Below are 21050 nucleotides of genomic sequence, written 5' to 3'. Positions count from 1 at the left end.
GTACTGCATTTATTTTCGTGAGAGGTCTGTGGGGCAAAAGTCACGCACTTGAGCATATGACTTTGAATGCAAGTTATAAGGTGTATGTAATGACGATGTACAAGTTCTTGTTCACTCATTTACGGACAAGTAATTTTTTCCCTCGATTTTTTGAAAATTTTCCAAAGCGTCTTCACAAATCTTAGAACCCCGTGCGGGAACTGACTTGCGGTGTAGTGAACTTGCGGTGTAGTGCGAAGATGTTAGCTGACATGCTGTCACCGCAAACGAGAAAACAGAATGTGTTAGGGTTATTCTTCTGAATAAATAACATGGCTTTTGAGTAATTAATGTGACACAACCAGATAATGATAATATTAATAATATTAATATATCACACGTTCTTTTAAAAGTCTAAGGATACATTCTACATATTCCTCTGGCCACATTCCCACTTCTCCAGGTTGATAATATCCTTGATTTGGATAGCGTTACACCTGCGCGACAAATTTTATTGATTGACAGGTAGTTAACGAAATTTATTAAATTAACTTTGAAGGTTATTCGCTCTAAGGCACATGCTCCATAAGCGACGTTGACATTTTGTGATCGTGAAATTGTATTCACACAGCAGAACCCCCCCCCCCCCCCCCCAAAAAAAAAACACCAGGCCTGCACCAAAGACGCTGCACAGTCAAAGCGAAAAACTGAAGGAGCGACCTTACTAGAGCTCGTTGTGAACGCTCCCTGGGGCGACTACTACAAATACAGTTGCAAGGCACCCACTACGCCATAATTCATCATAATTTTTCGAAACAGTAAAGTACCCACTCCGTCATTGTTCATCATTCTGCGGAGGAGCGAGGTATACCCATAGGCATCATGTGCACTTTGTTGATGCTGTGGCTGATCACAACGAAGAATTATGGTTGAGCCCTTTGTAATGGGTGGGAAGCTTTACAACACCCGCTCGTTAACGCAGTTCGCATTGTGTGACACCTGGTGTTATTTTACTCTTCTACCGCGCTATATTTAACGCAATTCCTTGCGCGACGTGACACCTGTACAGTGTCTTTTTGCGAAGAAGATTTAGGCACTGGCGTGGCTCTGTGGTAGCACACTTGACTGCCACGCTGAGTGCTGGAGTTCAAATCCTGCTCGAACCCAGTTTTTCTTTTTTTTTTCCTCATTGTGCCCGACAGCTGTTACAGACACCGGTGGTGGCGGCGGCGGACGACTACGCCGCCAAAATCGGCTTTTTTTCTGATCTCATAACATGTTTCGCCATAGGCGTGCGCAGGGTTCCCGATCAGGGGGGCGGGGGCGCAGGTTCATTGCAGCGCCCCCCCCTCTTGTAAGTGAATGTACGAGGCAGATTTTGCGCCGCCCCCCTCTTAGGTGACTAGGGGGGTCAATGTATGGGGCAGGTTTTGCGCCCCCCTCTTAGGTTATTAGGGGGGGGGGGCTGCTCCCCCTGCCCCCCGTGCGCACGCCTATGTGTTTCGCTGTAAGAGCACTTAGTTTGGACATAATCTCACCACATGATGTGCTGGTGCAGCCGCCTCAGTAGTATCGGATGAACAGATCATAGCCAATATAATCAACAATTACTTTCAAACTATGTTCAAAAGCACATCTCCTATCAGTATGCCTATGGCTGGCGCTGATGTGGCTATTCTCTCATTTATCACAACAGTCAGGTGTGTTGAACATTTTCTTTTAAAATGTATTTTATAAAGGCGTCAGTCTCGGATAATCTATCTGTTTCTGAGACGATACGCGCAAATGTGACCCCTATTCATAAAAAAAATGCTTGTGGACAAATACCAGCCTATATCACAAACTAGTTGCTGTGGCAAACTGCTTTAGCACGTCATTAGCAAAACAGTTAAAATACACCACCATGCTGAACAAAATACAGTACCATGTTTAAGCAACACTGCACTAGAAAATTAGTATCGTCAGTAACTAAATTTAGAGATAACGAAGGATTTCAGATCAGTTATTAATTACCGATAATAAACTGATGCTATGTTTATCGATTTCGTGAAGACATGTCATCGTGTCGACTACATTCCACTTCAGTTTTCGGATGGCATTGAATCAAAATAATAGTTTAGATTACTGCACGTATGTCCAATCTTGCGTAATTTGTTACTGTTAATAAGTCAGATTGACGTCCTGACTTGTGTTAAGGATGAGGTGAATGTGTGGCTAGTCGCCAACGATCTCGTGATGTACGCCTGTGTGTGTGGTGCAGATGACCACAACAAGTCTAATCTAGAAACTGAATAAATATCACTCAGTGGTGCAATAAATATCGAAATTAACACAAAAAAGACAAATCACATGATTACATGCCGTAAGAAGTGGTTGATTAAATGTTATTATGGATGGAATGGCGCCGATATAATGCGAACAGCTCTATAACTTCATTGACTGTAACTTTACAAGTTTGCCCTGAAGTTGGACGTTCACATGGAGAATGTATACGCGAACGCACTTCAAACACTTGAGTTTTCACAAAGGACCACGATAGCGGTCCTTTGTTTTGACTGCGATAGCGTGCATGCCATTCGAGCAGAAACACCTAAACTTGCTTCTCGACGACGAGCGGCTGCAATAAAGTTCCTTTTTATACGTTATCACGATTGTATTAACCTGAATAAACACGGTCACATGCAATCACTCCATCGTCATTCCAACTGAAATTACCTTAACAAGTACTTAAGACCACACGCTGTGACACCAGCCTGGGTAGCTTAGCGAGTAACGGGTTGAAGTGCCAAACTCGAGGACGAGAGTTCGATTCCCGGTCACGGCGGCCGCATTCCGAGGGGGTGAAATGCAAAGAACACGCGTCTGCTTCAATTTAGGTCCGCGTTAAACATCCCTGATGAAGAATAAAACAGCACTTAAGACGGGACGAGATGAAGACACGGACACGGCGCTGATGTCTGTGATGTCCGTGTCTTCATCTCGTCCCGTCTTAAGCGCTGTTTAATTCTTCATCTACTATGCACCAACCAGTCCAATCAAGAACACTGCTGAAACATCACCGATTGTCACAGTAAATCCAGAATCCCTCACTGCGGTGCGCCTCATACTCATATCGTGGTTTTAGCAAGTAACACCCCAGAATTTATTCGTATTACACTCTGTGACATATTCAAGTTCTCCTGATACCTGGAGATATATGGAACGCGTTGCAGCTGAGAGTTGTCGAAATGAACTCTGTGATAAGATTGGTGACAGGTACTCTTTTATTTGTAGGTAAGCTTATTATACTAATGCATGCATGATAGGAACTTCCTGTATCAGGTTGTCATTTGACGCGAATTTTGTCTCTTTCAGCAGGGGTTAATGATTAGTTTATTGTACATGTGTCTCTCACAGGATTCGGTAAATGATTGCAATACACGTGCCTCTCGGTGCTCTTTGAAGCCACCCCCAGTAAAAGCCTGCGCATGGCTAACAGTACTTGTGGAATAAATGAATAGTTGTCCTTTGCTACGCGAAGGAAACGTTTTGGCAAATTACAAGCAATAACGCGAATGTATTTCCGTAGTCTTCCACGCTTGTCTCTCATAGGCTGCAAGCGACTGCAAACAAACGCGTATTCCTGCAGATCGGTTCTGCAGACTCCCGCAAGGTGGCGGAAGGATGAAGAGAGGGAAATTGACAACCACCATTTTGTGGCACGAAGCCACAACGAAATTCGTAGGGATTTCTCAGAAAGAAAGCTCCACAGCGGCCGAAAAATACGTCCTTGTCCCTTTCTCAAACGCTTATCAATCTGCACATTCCGATTATTAGCCTGTTATATGTCTGCTGCCGGTCAAAGGAATCTCCCATTTATCTCCAATTGATCGTGTCCGGTACGAGCTGATTTCATTTTATGCTTGCAAATTTCTCAATTTCGTCACCTCATCCAGCTGCCTGCCGTCCTCGGCTGCGTTGCCTATTCCTTGGTATCCATTCCGGTGCTCTAAGTGACCACCGGTTGTCTGTCCTACTTACTATGTTGGCAGCCCCGGTCAATTTCGTTTTCGCCTAATGTCAACTAAAATACTGGGTATATTTGCTCTGTGAACCAGTGAAGAAACTAGACAACAACAGACCGTTTTCTGAAGAGAAGAACCTTGGATCGTGGTCCTACGAGTCGCAGACCCGCAAAGCGATGTGGGCTTTGATACTGTTCCTAAAATCAACTGGGTTAGGCGATCGCTTGTAAGCGTCCAGTGGACAGGCGCACATGTATACCCTGACAGTACTTTCATCATCCCCCTTTCTTCTTTCTTTTAATCTCTTCTCCCCAGTGTAGGGTAGCAAACCGGACGCGCGTCTGGTCAACCTCCCTGCCTTTCATTCCTTTCCTTCCTCCTCCTGCCCCTCTTGTTGTCTTTCGGTCTCTTTTGTTGCGCCCACCATTTTCATTTCCATCGCACGAAGCGTGGTCGTTAACATTTCTCGAATTTATCTGTATTTTCCAAGTTTGATATGTTTCGCGTGTTTCACAGTTTCCAAGTTTCACATGTCAGTACTCCCCAACTACGTTGCTACTCCCCGAAAAAAGCAAGAAACTTCCAATCGTGAAAAGGATCAGGCAAGGAGACACAATCTTTCCAATGTTGTTCGCTGCATTTATTTAAAAAACTAGACTGGGAAATAATATGAATACAGATTAGCAGAGAATATCTCAGCACTATGCGGTTTGTAGACAACATTGAGGTATTCAACAATTATGATAACAAATTTCCAAAAAAACAAAAAAACATAAAAGACCTAAACCGAGGATGCATTTAGAAAGCGATGAAAATGAATAGTCAAAAGACGAAAGTAATGGTCAGTGCGTATATATCTAGGTCAATTACTAACACGCGAGCCTACTCATCGAAAGCAAATTCACCGAGGAATAACAATGGGCGGGAGCTCATGCGTCAGGCGTTTCTAAATCATGACAGGCAATGTACCACAGTGCCTAAAGGGAAAGTCTACATGTGATTATAAATCGATGTGGTTATCCTCAGTCATGCAATCAAATGGGTTCATATTATATATATATATATATAACCTGGCGAAATATTTTTAGCTACAACGGACACCGCACTTTCGCACAGTTTCCGCATATGTGCTGTTTGCAATGTTCTATAGATACGGTAAAGTAAATGAACGCAATATCTGCTAGACCATGTTTCGCCCAACTAATTGCGAAACAAAGCATCGTTGACCGCGCATGCTATTATCGCACGTGATTTTATCACAGGAACGACGTTGCAATACGTTGCGCTTAACTAGCGGATATTAGCGCATGTCTGCTGATTTACAATAAATTGAGTAAGCCTCCATTTTGATGGCATACCGTTTTGCAGGACTCTGATGTATTGGAAACGTTTGAGTACTGCAGGAAGATATGCAGGAAAACTATTTTATGTGGAAAAATCTTACTCTTAACCACTGGATTATCAAATATTTTTCTATATTATGTAGTGTTAAACGTTAACGACAACAGACATTAATTCGACAAAGCGGAGGAAGGAACGCGTCATTTTCTGTCGCCAAAGTATTTTATCCATGACCATGAACCGATGAATGATTTTATTCCGAGAGCCCGACAAGAAATTTCCGCAACCTGATTAAGTTGATTTATTTCGTAGATCTTTGCAAACTCCATTAAAGTGCTGTTTGCTTCCGGGTGTCTTCGAATAATATTAAATTGATAATGCGTGTCTGCTATTTCCTTATCTTTCTATAGTCTCGTACAGCACACCCATGTGGAAATATTCGTCTCGGATTTTTCTTCCTTGTTAAGCGCTCTAGCTTTCCGGTCATTAATTTATATTTCACATATGCATGTGCGTGGGGTGTGGGAGTGGGGGATATGCGGGCGGGCGTGCGTGCGTGCGTGTGTGTGTGTGTGTGTGTGTGTGTGTGTGTGTGTGTGTGTGTGTGTGTGTGCGTGTGTGTGTGTTTGTGTTTGTTTGTGTGTGTGTGTGTGCGTGTGTTTGTTTGTGTGTGTGTGTGTGTGTGTGTGTGTGTGTGTGTGTGTGTGTGTGTGTGTGTGTGTGTGTGTGTGTGTGTGTGTGTGTGTGTGTGTGTGTGTGTGTGTGTGTGTGTGTGTGTGTGTGTGTGTGTGTGTGTGTGTGTGTGTGTGTGTGTGTGTGTGTGTGTGTGTGTGTGTGTGTGTGTGTGTGTGTGTGTGTGTGTGTGTGTGTGTGTGTGTGTGTGTGTGTGTGTGTGTGTGTGTGTGTGTGTGTGTGTGTGTGTGTGTGTGCGCGCGCGCGCGCGCGCAAAATATACAAAGACCTCTGATTTTTGTATATGCATGCACACATATTATGACACGTGTGTGCCCCTTGTATGGTGGCAGAAGCGCCCCAATTTCTAAACTTTGTATTGGGACATATTTCAAGGGCCCTTCCTTCTTATGCCCGCTATGGCAGCTTAGCAGATAAGGTGTCGCACTGCTAAGCTAGAGGACGCTGGTTCAATTCCCGGCAACTGCGGCCGCATTTCGATGCATGAAAAGCCGTGTACTTACATTTAAGCGCTCTTTGAATAACCCTAGGGGTCTAAATCAATCCGGAGTTCTCCACTACAGCGCGCCTCATAATCATATACTTATATATTATAAGCGCTAACACGGCAGGAACGGGAAAGGGCACAACACGAGCGCTTTTGTGTTTGCTTTGGCTAACGGTGCGCATGCGCGGGTAATACTCTAGGATAGGGTTTGGGTATATATTAAAGGCTTCAGCTGCGAGTAAGCGCTCGTGTTGTGTCCTTTCTTGTCCCTGTCGTGTTAGGGCTTTTAATATACAAGTATGAACCAGTACCAACTAGCTTGCCCTTCCGGTTTGCTTCGATATAATAATATACTAATTTTGGCACGTAAACCCCCGGAAGTAGCTATTACCACCTCTTATAATTCAAAAACGAAGCGACTTTTCCTCTCTAGCTTTTCCAGCTCTTGTTTCACAAGTACTGGTACGAAAAGATTCTTCTTTGGGACGTCACCAGAAAGGAGTTAGTTCCAGTCAGTCGGCCCCCAGAACACATTTGTCGTGCAGTCAGACGTCCGCTCTTCCTCGTCGTCTTACCTGCATGTCGTGGGCAATCAAATGAAGTTACCTCATGTAGTGGGGTTTGGGATGACGTGCGGGGTTGACAGCGTGTAGGCGGAAGGCGAAGAGGTCTGGTCAACGGAATTCGATGGTGCTTTCGAAGAATACAAGCCCGTCAACATGAAGCTTGCCCTGACGCATTGCCTACGCGTGTCTTCTCGAGATCTACATGCCGAAGATGGGTCAGCTGCAGCAGGAAAGTGTGGTAACGAAGGCGAGGGAGGAACAACTCGTTCGCCTTCAAGCTCAAGGTGACGATTCTACTACCTTCCCGTTTATCAGTTGCTTCTTCATAAACAAGCAACACTAACACGGATCTATGGAAAGCAAGGCAGCATATAAGGATCATACGCTTAGTTTTGCCGAATTTTGGATGTGCGACGCACGAGAATGCACAGCCGCCCAAATCTTTAACTGTCGTGCGCTAGTGCCGACTTTTTGTGGGTCAGCGCCGTACGACGGAGCCAAGTTAGAGTAAGCGCATGCCCACGAAGCGTGCTCAGCTGGGCCCATCGTCTCTGCTTGGCTGTTCCTTCGTGAGAACGTCACCCTGCATTAACTCACTCCAGACGAACAGGCAGCGCGTCTTGCTCGTACTTTATATTCCGAAGATCAGCAAGCAACCGAGAAAATGAAGTCCGCGGATACGTCACATGCCCCTGCACATGAGATAAGTTGACAAATGTGGATCGTTTATTTGTTATCTGGCAATGCAAATGTGTTTCTTTTCGCTTACTCTCGCCCTGTTTGCAACTTGGCTCCGTCTTACAGCGCTGACGCACAAAAAAGTCGGCGCTCGTGCACGATAGTTAAAGATTTGGGCGGCTGTACAAGAGTTGCACGCAAAAACCAACGTCGTGGCATGGTGAAATACCAGCGCGCTCGCCCCCGCCAGTGGTACTCAGCGATAACAATGATGGCGATAGCTCGGCGAACATGCTGGTTACGTAACCTGCACGAGGACTCAGCGCTGCATCGTCCACTGACGTAATGTTGCACAGAAGCGTGAAGCGTGCCTTCCATATTGTATCTTAGGAGTGGCAATCCCACGCCATTCCTGTGCTACTATATAGGTATAGCAAACTCACTATAATAAGGGCCTAAGCATCCTTAAATTTAGTAGCCAATGATGGGATTTCGCGCGATGACAACTATAGCGCTCTTTTTATGGCAAGATATGAGAAGCTTCTTTCAAATACCAACAGGAAGTGTCCGTCATTACTGGCCACAAGCACGAGCGTCCCCCCCCCTCCCCCCGCGCCACCAGAATCCCCGCCTCTTCGCTTAAGTCGGGCAACTGGCCGGCTGGCTTATTCATGGATCTAGTATATGATTGCGATTATCGAAATAATGGTTGCATACCAGCCGCTTATGTTATTGCAGTTAATTTCAAATAAAAGTGTTCGTTCATTTCTGTAAGCTCTTTAGAAAATGATTCTGGTGCAAATGGCACTCTTTCTGACCTGCACCGGGTACTTAACGAAAACGTTGGGCAGCCTTCTCTTTCATATTTCACCTAAAGTAAACGCAGGGAACTTAGTCATCCCGCATTGGCGCCTTTCATAGAGGTGATGAAATGAGTTGTGAATAACGCATCAATAAACATAAACAGTTTAGCGCTTAGCATAAGTGCAAAGCGGCAAAAAGACACATGGATATATAGATACGCGTATGGATGCATGGAGTGAGATGGGCGTATATACGCATCGAAAAATCAGAATAACAGTGCAGGCACTAAAGAAAACGCCAGAACATTCTGCATATACTGCACCATTTTCGCTTATTGGATGTTTATTAAGTAGTCAGAGCACGAAAATGCAAGACACGGATGCGCGAACTGTCCGAATAGGTGAAAGTAAACTACGCCGGCTGCAGAATGAGGAGCATAAAGTAATGCATACTAGAGATAAATGCTATCGCACGAACAACTGCGGCGGTGCCCGTAATTATAAGTACAGTTGTTTGAACAAGGGCATGTTCAATCAATGTCAACGTCATCTACTAATCTCCTTGCACTCGCAAATCCAGGGCCGGACGTCCTGACCGCCCACCCATCCTTCATTTTTGAGTGTATGAGTTGAATGTGGGTGTGGACGCTCCATACAACCCCACTCCTCCTCTTCAGTATAATCCTATATCCGAGCATGTGTTTGTGAACGCCATAGCCCAAGAGCTCTTGATGTGGATATATATATATATATATATATATATATATATATATATATATATATATATATATATATATATATATATATATATATATATATATATATATATATATATATATATATATCATCGTCGCGTCGACGAAGAGGGGCTGGCGCTCTCGGTGAGTGATGCTCGATTGAGACAGCCGCATTTCTGGATCGTCAGTAAACATCATTACCTATTTAATGGAGGTGCTGGGCCTATCTATCTATCTATCTATCTATCTATCTATCTATCTATCTATCTATCTATCTATCTATCTATCTATCTATCTATCTATCTATCTATCTATCTATCTATCTATCTATCTATCTATCTATCTATCTATCTATCTATCTATCTATCTATCTATCTAGCCGCCTCAGTCTGGGTGCTCTCGTGGCCGCCTCCTTAACTTGGTATATATGTACCAAAATTGGCATTGGAGTGTATGAGCGTATGACAAACATTACTGCCAGGTCATAATATGAATAATATAAAATGCCTTTCGCGCACGTCATGAAACCCTTTCCCCAGTCCCTTGTGGCACATACCCGCATACAACAGCCCATTGTATGTGGGTATGTACAACAGATAATTTATTAACCCAGGAACGGTGAGAACAGACATTATAAATTTGAACGCGAGAGTGTTAAGGAGCCTCTATTGCAGAAAAGCCGGTGTCGATGTTGGCGGCGTTGTCAGCGAGTGAGAAATCCCAACGGATGCAAAGAATAACAGTCAGGTTTCGAACCGGAATCGAACCCAGGCACTCTGTGTGGCAGTCAGGTATTTACCACAGAGCCACGACAGATCTTTAAGGTGCTTTAGAAAAATACCCTATGCAGGCGTTGTATCGGGGGAAGCATCAATTGCGGTTGCAGTGTTGGCTATCCACTTATATAAAAATGGAATAAATATCTACTCCTATGACTCGTCAAGCTATATTGAGGCGTTTCCCGAACCCGAAGAAATACGCTGACGAACGCAACGTATGATATGCACATCATCGCACCGTATACCATGCACTTCATGTCGATAAAACTGACTTCTGTGCTCTAACGTGAGCGGTGACGCTACCTGGGGTCATCAGCTACCCTTTAAACTCCAGTGTAGTCGAAATGTCTGGTAAACCCACGATAGGCACACAACTACTCCATTTAAACAAACACGACACGTCAATACTCCTAGTAACGTTTGGCTCAACGCCGAAAAATTCAGCGTAGATAACTACTCTCTTACTGCTTCGCATAAAACCGATTCCCACAGTGCATGGGATCTGCCGGCATTTTTTGTGCACCGGTTTCATTGCCACTAACCATCATCTACCTCTTCTCTGCCTTATGACTTTTTTTCTTTCTTGCGCCAAGTGACTCGGGAGCAACCAACCACCCTTCCTTACGTATACATATAGCAAGTCGGAAGCATGTCCTTCATCTCCCCTTTACCAGCAGTACAGCTCTCTCTCTCTCTCGCTCTCCTCTCTATTATTGCTCTCTCTCTCTCTCGGATAGACTGCAACAAAACGCTGAACAACTTTTTGTCGTGAGGCACCAACGTTTTCTTCTCATTCAGTTCAAGACTACGGCAAACTTCAGAACAATGTACGCATTTGAGTTTGATCTTTTCTTTTTTTGTTTTTGTTTTTTTGCCATCTGTATGCCGCTGCTTCTGCAGCAATAACCGTGAACCGATTAGCCAGCCACTAACTCCTTAGCAAGTCTCATGCGTCCACCTTTTAAAACACACACACACACACACACACACACACACACACACACACACACACACACACACACACACACACACACACACACACACACACACACACACACACACACACACACACACACACACACACACACACACACACACACACACACACACACACAACACACACACACACACACACACACACGCACGCACGCACGCACACACGCACGCACGCACGCACGCGCACACACATTCACACACACACACACGCACGCACGCACACGCACGCACGCATTGTCATAACAGCCTCCGTTACCAGAATGTAGCGCGAGTGTTGTACGTGGTTGCCCGTCAGGTGCGTAATCATACCGACAGCGGGTGCCAACCAGGAAGGAACTCTGCGGAAACGGTCTGCAGAGATGACCCGACATCGCTACCAGAGGATTCAGAATGCATCGCTCGAAAACGAGACAGCGGGCTCCAAGTAGCATTCACAATGCCGAAAATAAACAGAAATCACACACGAGTGACCAGCTGTAGAAAAGAAAGAAGGAGATACCGGCTTTCCGCTCTTTCTAAAGCCAACCGCCCCCGCCACGCCGCGGACGATTTCGCTCAATGGGCTTGGTCTTCATTGAGGTCCCTCTCCAAATGAGCCGGCCACAATCAAGGCCGTTCGTTCACTGGGGTCCAGCAGATCACGCGTCCCCATCAAGATGTGAGTCAAGGATGGTCCCCGCTTTGTGGCTGTCTTTTTCGGCCCCATCTCGAACGATGCTGCGTGGCGGAAACGTTCAGGACGACGACAGCAGCGGCAATGCATGGCGGGCCCCACATACCGTGCACTGACAGAATCGTGCGCGCCGCTCGTGCATCCCGTGTTCCTCGATAAGCGGCCGTCGGTCGGAGCTCACGACGCGGGCCGACCGGCGGGGAGGAGGAGGAGGAGGGAGGACGGGCCGGCGCAGCCTCACCTGTCGACGTCGGCGCGCCGCGGCTGCCGCGCGCCCGCGTTTGGGTTCCCGAGTTGTTCTTCCGGGTTTGACCAATCGACGGCGCGCGCGTTCTAGACGTCATCGAGTCACGTGCCGCTTAGCGCCTGTCAGCATAGAAAAAGCGTCCCTTTACGCGGGCAGCGTGGCTATTCATCGTCGGCAACCACCGTGAGAGAAACGACTAGCGACGCGATCGACCTCAATCATGAGTGGAGCGCTCCGACTGGTAAGCCCGTTAATTTTCTTCCAAATAGTTTAACGCTCTACCGCGCTTTCTTTCTCTTACGATTTCGAGGTTTTTCTTTCTACGAGGCGCTCGCCGCGCTGTAATTATCTCTGAGCTTATTCTCGCTCGTCTAAAACGTTTTTGCTAACTTTGAAGAAAGTGACAGGAGCCATCAAAGCTGCCTGGATTTCCGTACTGTTCTCCTGGCGTCAAGCGTCAGAAAGTTCAAGAAGTAGTATGACAATTGATATCCCGCAAGCATATGACTTTTCCTTGTACCAACGTTAGCGGCTGGTTTAAACTAGGCCGATTCTCCTTTCAGAGTAACAGAACAAAGTTTTGCGAGCCACCACCGGAAGTTTTAAAAATAATTGTTGAATTGCTTGAGTATGCAGCCCGGCAACGTATGAGACACGAGTTACATTGATCATATACTGCAGGCCACTTTCTCTATATGCAAGGGCGAATAAATTTATCCGGAAAAGATAAAAAAATACGTATGCGCATACGCAACAGTGAAACTCTGCGGTACAACTCTTAAGTTATATTCATAACTTGGCGAAAAGATTTGCACTCTGCCGGTTATACGAAAAAAAAAAAAAAATATATATATATATATATATATATATATATATATATATATATATATATATATATATATATATATATATATATATATATATATATATATATATATATATACACAAAACTGTGCACTCAGATTGTCACGCTCCGCTCGTTATCGTTTTCATTCGGGGCCTGCACAATCCACATATATCTTTCCAGATATTCATTTTATGGAAAGAATGCGATTTTAGAAATCGAACGGTGGCTGTTGCGAAATATTCGCAAAATAACGTCCTCGTAATGTTACAGAAAATGTACTTTACTATGTGCCGCCTTCGTTTGGACGCCGGTGTAAAGTTATAGAATGCAAATATTTCATCTGGCACTTTATTACTGAAATACACTTCGTGACTCAAGTGAGCGATTTAATTTTTGTCTATCGAGAGCTCGATTTCCGGGCGAAAAAAAAAACAAAATGACACGACAACAGTGCAGCTTCACACATTTAGCGAAATATGACGTCGGAGTGAAATTGCGGATTACCTCTTCTCGAACTGCGTGCACTTAGCTTCGCGCGTGAGAATTCAGAAGCAACAGGGCTAGCAACAATTGGCGGTCCGTTTTCTGCTTATCTTTCTGCTGCTCGCATTCTTTTTACTCCCGATTCATTAGTTGTGAGCGTTTAGTAACAAGCCTACCACTCGCTAGTGGCTTGTTCTGGTATGCGCGCAAATAACGCTAACGCGGGGCGCGGGAAAGACGGCAGGGCAGCACCAGTGTCTCTGCAGTTTTTCGTGCGTCCCGTATACATGCGGTTTCTTTCAGTTTTTGGAGGTTATGCACCGGTCAGGCCAACTTGACATATAGCAATATTATGTAAGCCGAGTACGATATTGGCAAGAGTAACCACGACAAGCTTACAGTATTCTCTTCTTCTCTATATTTGTCGAGTTATGCTGACGTGAAGGGCACTGAGAATCGCCATGCCGGTTTCTTTCTGCCTCCTGAACTGTGTGCGGGCGATGATTCCTTACAGTAGTGAAATTTTTTGTTTATTATAGCGATCTTTGCAGTTATCAGCGTCGACAGAGCGATAGGTGCGAACTTGACGTGCTGAGATTTGTATGGATAGAAAGACTGCGGTAATTTCTATATTGCGCAATTTTCATTCGTTCACTCAACAATTTATTGCTTCATTGCTTGCAATCCTGTCGCCGTCGTTAGAAGGCAGTCTGTCGCCAAAAAAGACTCGGAACAGAGAAAACTTATCCTTTCTCTTCTTTTCCTTTACTATACAAAGATAGGTTTATCAGGAAGCATCAGTATTTTATGTATACGATTGACATTCCACTGCAAATTTCTGCACTCATTTATGATGAAAATAACGGTGCAGTTGCATTGTGCCCTCTTGTCAGCGTCTTCGTTTTGTTGTCTGAATGGGTGCTCTTCCTAAAGTTAGTCGCTTTTCTTTTTCGCCTTCTCCGCAAATATATGACTTCAGTTTAACTATTACTGTTTAGAAATGCTTCAGCAAAATGGATCATTTCTTTCTCTTGCGGTTGAGAGGACATGAAAGCGACAGTTTTAACGCATATTACCGCACTCAGCATATACCTCACAATAGCTGAGAACATGACCATCGCGTAAGAAGACATTATGTTGTCTTATTGCACCAGCTAGTTCTTATCTATAGATCTCACATGAGACACTGGCGTCCATCGTTTCGCGCGGAGAGTATGATACGGTAAGGTAGCCTTGTAACAGTTCGATCGATGACAGCCTTATGAGTTGTGACAAGCGAAGTCTGAAACAACGAAGACTCTCATTGTGCTACTGAAATGGGAAAAGACTGCGAAACGTCAGGCATGGAAGTAGGGCATGTGTACTTGATAACTTCTTTCTGCTGCGAGAGGAGAGAAAAAGGCGAAGAAAAGGTAGGCAGATTAAGAAGGTTGCACCTGGTTTGCTACCCTACACGAGGGAGCGGGAAAGGGAGGGAAAGAATAGAGAAGAGAGGAAGGAAAGAGAAAAAACTCATACGCACGCACAGCTATAGCAGCGTTCACCGTGCATGCTCAGGTCAGAAAGTGAGAAATATTTCAGAGACCGGTTCGTCTGCGATTGCCTTAGATAAAGTAGATTAGTATCCATTATGTTAATGAAGGCGTGAAAAAACTGGTTCCAAGGTATCCAGAACTTGCAGTGCGCTTCGAGCTAATGGGGTTGTCATTTCGACAACCCCATTTCGACAAGAGTGTGCGTATCGCACTCATCAATGACTTGAACACAGCAAGGACACATGGGCCTTCGTTGCGGACATCATCAGTGGAACTTGGGGGATGGAGAATTTTGAGGCAAATCTTGCGTCGGCTGTCTATGAGTGCGCAATAGGGCGCACGACATTCGACACACGACACACGACATTCGCTGCCGCTTTCATCGCCACTGCGTCTTTTCGGCTCTCCGAATGTAACGCGTTGATTAGTCGTGATGGCGGCAGTGGCGGTAGCTGTCGGCAAATAGGAGTCCGGCGGTCCGCTAACCGAACTAGATGCATAAGGAGTCACCGATGAGCTTGCCACAGTCTGTAGGAATGCCCCCATTCTGGTTCCATTAGTACCACCCTTATGATGCCTTTTTCAAAACTCGACGCTCCGTTGCGAGTCCATGGCGACGAATGATTTCACGGCGTCTATTTTACTTTTACAGCTGTAACGGGTGGGTACAGCGCACATCTAGCAAAAGAAGGCGCTCCTTGCAGTTGGAGAGCCCCAGCCTGCATTAATGAGCTCTACAGAATAAAATGTCTCCTTTACGCGATAGCGATAGAGACCCTGCGTCGTAGAAATTCCAGTGTCGGCGTCGGTGGCGTTGGTTGTGAGCGAAAAATCGCTATACATGCAAAGAATAAAAATCAAGGGTTCGAGCTGGAAACAAACCCAGGCATTCTGCGCGGCAGGTAGGCGTTATACCACGGAACCTCGCCAGTTCTTGAAATTGCTTGGTAAAAAAAAAAACCATGCAGGTTTGTATACCAAGAAGAGACGAGGACAAAAGATGAAGTGACAAACGGACAGAAGCTCTTGTGTCCGTTTCTCACTTCATCATTTGCCCTAATCTCTTCCTGCGCTATGCTACAAGCCGTTTTACGACGAACCAACATGGTCACCTTGGGGCCCTTGTCTCCTATACAGGCGTCACGTAGTACGAGGATAGATAGATAGCAGATGTAATATTGCGTGGCAGAAGCGTATAACCGCACCAATTGCGTCACACCATGTGAATTACGCAACGAGTAGGCGGTTTAAAGCCCATAGTCTACAAAGCGTTCAGCCGTAATTATTCGTCACCATCAGCCACAGCATCAACAAAGTGTGCAGCTGCGTAGGTGCGCATACTGCCTTACAGACGTGTTGTGGGCACTGTGCTGCTTCGCAAAACGATGAATTGTGACGTAGTGGGCACATAGAAGCTGTACTTGCAGTAGGCATTCTAGAAGTGTTTGAAACGATCAATGTTGCTTGCGTAGACGTTCATTTCCTAGCGGCACGGTTAGGTGTCGATCGAAAAGCGAAGCATGGCAACCGAATGAGAAGACAATGCGAACGGGGGCCGATTACGTTGTCGCGTCCCACTCTTGAAGGCGAAATTTAAGCGTCCTCCAAGTTTTTCGAGTGTAAGCCGCCTTCGAAAGCAGCTGTTATTATGGCTTGACTTCTGCGGTTGTGCTTCGCTTTCTTTTTTCTTATCTGCTTAAAAAAAAAAGCGCATCCCTTAGCTATAGAAGCGGGCTCTTAAACCGCTTATGTGGCATCGGACATTCGTGATTTTGTGGGCGGTGTGTCCTTAGCGGTGGTGGCTCGGCCTCTTTTTGTCGTAAACAAATTTGGAGAGCTGAGACAGCAGGAGAAATGCGGCAGCGTTTTCTCGCAATATTTGTTTCTCGCACAATTCTCGAAGTACTTCTGGAATAATGCTTTCGCAAGCTGTGAGATCTGTTGAAATTTTTTGCAGTCCTGGAGACCACTAATGCAGCTTTTCATATATGCTGGAAATCCCTACCGACGATCATTTTGAATTTTTATTTGCGTGTCTTGAACCTTTATCCTATAAGTATTGTAACATTATTCTAATATGCCTTATTCGTATCAGATGGTGGTTTCAGGCATACAAATAAAGTTGGCATTATAGTGGCTGCGGAAATGAAAGAAAGCTTTCGGCAGCAAATGCCACAGTTCGTGGGGGCATTATTTAAATAACGCATTGAGAAATAATGGAAGAAATGTTATTTCTTTTTGTGAAAAGGTTTTGTGCAAAAAGAAATGGTGCTTGAGACTCGCTCCTAGATCAGCGCAAACACGTTTTCACTCGAGCAGATGCTCTGCATGAATTGAATCCTTTTGCCAACATCTCCCTCTTTCTGCACTTTTCCTCTCTTAACCATACGCGCTCCCTACCCTTGGTTTGTAACGATAAAAAAGTCCTTCCTGAACAGAAGTTACACCCAAGAAACAGTTAACATGCACGCGGGTGATATCGCCTGTTTAATGCAGTATAGGACATTTACACCAAACGTTGAAGTTAAATGAGGATTGAACACACTGTTAAATCAAGTGCGTTCGAGGAGGCTTACACGTGCTGCTCTTTGTATTTGCAGCGTATGCGGCGAACGGTGGCTTCTGAATGTGCTCGCTGTGGCACCCTGTAGCGCGTGCCTTAATCGAAAATCCGGCATATCCCACGTATAGTGGGAATCGGTTTCATGTGAAGCAGTCAGCGGGTAGCTGTACATGCTGCATTTAAAAATTTTTTTTTGGCTTTGGGTCAATCGTTACGAGGTGTGTTCGTAGACGGAGTAGTTGTGTGCACATCGTGCACTTACTAGGCACGCCGACTACACTGACGTTTAAAGGGTAACTCATGGTCTTACGTAACGTCAGCGCTCAGGCTAAAGCGCAGACCTCAGTTTTATTGAAACGAAGCGCACACTACTCCATGATTCACATTTCGAGTACGATGCTGTAAATATCATACGTAACATTCGTTGGTGTATTGCTCCGGGGGTCGTGCAACGCTGAGTGATAGGAGTACATATGTAATGTTTATTCGACTTTTATAAAAGCGCAGGCATCAATGGAAGCAAAATTGGCGTTAAGCCAACAATGACGCCTGTATCATAGGAATACGCTAGTGACGTTTATTACCATGTTATAAAATTAGTTAGCCAGCACTGCAAGCACAATTGACGTTGCGCCGACATTATTCTTGCGCATAAGGTGTTTTTACCAAGTTTCAAGACCTGGCGTGGCTCGGGGGTAGAATACTTGATTGCCACGCAAAATGCCTGGGTTCGATTCCTGCTAGGATCCCGATTTTTATTCTTTGCATTCGTCGGGTCAACGCGGCTGCAGCCGCATTTTCTTGACGCTCCCTCGTTTAAACTGTCAATGTCTGTTCTCGTCGGGTCTGGGTAGATATACACTGTGAATCACCTGTGGCGCATACCCGCCTACCTCGGCCCGTGGTATACGGGTATGTGTCACACGTGACTGGAGGAAAGGGCGTCGTGACGTACACGCCCGGATTTTTGCGTTATTCATGTCACGACCAGAGAGTCATGTTTGTCATATCCTCATACCCTCCTATGCCAATTTTGGTAAATACCAAGTTAAGGAGGCGACCACGAGAGCGCCCAGACGTAGGCGGCTAGATAGATAGAGAGACACGTAGATAGAAACGCTCAAAGTGCCTTTCGTTCGCTAAGAAATGCTTCGCATTTAATATCCACAGCGTTACCAGGAGCTAGAAGTCTTGTGCGGTCGTGTCGACATCTTAGGTTTTTGCGTAGAACTTCGTGAACTCATTTATTCAGGCACATAATAGGGGTACAAGCTCTTTCTTTGCACGCGAAGGTAGTCTGTCTATTTTCATGTCTAAAATGATTACATCGATCATGTTCCATCACTGATAAAGTGAGCCCTCAAACTTTATTTCTTTTTGAAAAGTGGCCTGATTAGTGCTCTCTTGAACTAGTACTATAGGCCACTTGTACGGCAGTCCCAACAATAACAGAGAAAATTCGCTTATTTCATCTTGTGAACCATTAGAGAAAATAATATACACGGACATAATGAGTCAGATGAATCAGAATAACTTCTTCACAATCAACACGGCATTAAAGGATCACCTATCTTTAGGCATCCCCTAATTTTAACTCATGGCGGCTGTCTACGATGCACTCCGTACGTCTATTTCCACTGATGCGATATTTGTCGACCTTTCAAAAGCGTTTGATCGCTTGCCTAAAAACCACTTACTATAGTAAAGATACAAAAACTATTTCGGTTAGAATGGACCCCTTAGTCTGTAAAAGCAGGCGAAGAGGTCTGTCCAGACGGGTTCTACTCGAAGTGCCCCGAGAACCAAGTTTTAAGTCTCTGTTGTCTTTAATTCGCATTAAAGGTATATGATCTAATATATTATATGGTATATGATCTAATAACTCCGCTTCTTCGACGATGACTGCGTAATTCATAGAAAGAAAAAAGAACTTACCAGAAACGCGTAGTTAAACTACCAGCCACGTATATCCCATGTTTATCAGTTGCCCCGTACTTGACAGTTGGAAATAGGTGTCATCAAGACGAAGCAAGTTACATTCACGAATAAATTTGCTGACTCATATCATAGCTCAAAAATAAAGAACGCGGGAATTAAATTCTTCCGTTTATTCAAATATCAAGCTTTGTTAGAGTTCACATTTAAATTGGTATAAACACGCTGACTGCGTTAGCTTCCTCACAAGGCCGTCTAGCTACACCTTGCTAACAGTGAAACCAGAGTTCGGACAAATTCCCCGTTAGTCATGCCATCGCTATAGTGTACGCATATGTTTCATCGTATCCTCACTACGCTAACGTAACTCACTCAATTCACTGAGTTAAAAAAAAAAACAGTCGGCAAGGTTCTTCACACAATGTTACACGGCGTAGCACCCTGTTACTACTGTACGAAAACGCTTAAAATACCGTTATTTGCACTACGAATAAAACATACCAGTCCATTATTATTTCACACGTGGTATTAATCCCTATTTAATGTGACCCACTTTCAACAGGCGCGTGATAATCCAGAGCACGTTGATCGCAAAAAGAAAATAAGGCGTATATTTGTCCGAACAAATCGTTTCTGAAGCTCCCGTCTTGTGTAGCCAATAAACGGATGAAATTCACTACCAGCCAATATACTCACACTACCACAGGCATCCGCTTCGTAAAAAGCATAACTAACCTGTTTTCGAAGAGCTAACAAATTTTAAGGGTTAAATGCCTGAGCATTTCTTATCATTTATTGAGCTAACTTTCTCATGTTCAGTTTTGTTCCAAAGATTAATTTTTTTTAAGCTAGCTTTATTTTCACTTGCATACTTATATGCTTGCGTAATATGTGAAGTGTGTTGCCCATTGTATGACATATAACTGGTCAACGTATTGTTCTTTGTCCTCACTCTCCTTTTATGGAACTCCCGTTAAAGTATCTAAATAAATAAATATCGCTCAAATAAACTTAACACGTTGGGCACCTAGCACCAACTTCAATTGGCCGCCAGGTTCCACGGACTAAGATCACAATGATGTCTTTACCGCGACGGCGAAACACCAATTCTTTCAAGGTATAATCCTGAAGGGCTGGCACTGTATAGCACATTGAGCAATAGTTGCCAATTTCCGATGATTCTGCACAGGCAATCATGTACAACTATGACCCTCATATCAGAAAATTCTCGCTGCACTTCGGCAGTCTTGCTGGATAATGAGTCCCCTGACCAATGCGACGTTAAACATTTGCAGCGAAAGCTTCCCTGCAGATCTGGAGACTTTTTTTTCACAGTGGTCACTGTATTCACTAGTCATACCTGTACTTTTCGTTGAAAAAAAAAAGAAAAGCTCAGTCGCGTGGAACAGTTTTTCCAAGATATATGTTGCCTTCAAGCCGTTCTAGTCAACAATCAACGAAAAAAACGCTGTCGTACATGCGTGTTGCATCGTCATATGAAGAGCTATCGTCAGCAACGGTCACCGCTGTTATACTATACGGTTCGCATGGCTGTTTAAATGAAAACAGCTTAAATGATGTCAAGCAAAGGTTTCTTTGCTTACGTTCCCGGCTTTGGGATGTGTGCTGCAGATGCTTCAGATAGCGTTATACTATATTGAAAGTTTATACACTGAGGTTTATAAGGGTTGTTCAATGAATCTG

General features: G+C 44.6%; 1 protein-coding gene across 1 annotated transcript in view; it reads left to right on the top strand.

Moving 5' to 3' along the window:
* The first annotated feature begins 12121 nt into the window (after positions 1 to 12121).
* Positions 12122 to 21050, top strand: part of LOC119402642 (uncharacterized) — a 36249-nt gene continuing 27320 nt past the window's right edge. Inside the window, exon 1 of the mRNA XM_037669766.2 lies at positions 12122 to 12224. Coding sequence (XP_037525694.1) covers positions 12204 to 12224 — 21 coding nt within the window. The 5' untranslated portion in view covers positions 12122 to 12203. The remainder of the gene's footprint in view (positions 12225 to 21050) is intronic.

The sequence above is a fragment of the Rhipicephalus sanguineus genome, chromosome 1, assembly GCF_013339695.2.
Source record: "Rhipicephalus sanguineus isolate Rsan-2018 chromosome 1, BIME_Rsan_1.4, whole genome shotgun sequence".
Classification (NCBI taxonomy): domain Eukaryota; kingdom Metazoa; phylum Arthropoda; class Arachnida; order Ixodida; family Ixodidae; genus Rhipicephalus; species Rhipicephalus sanguineus.
This window is presented reverse-complemented; position numbering and strand designations above follow the sequence as displayed.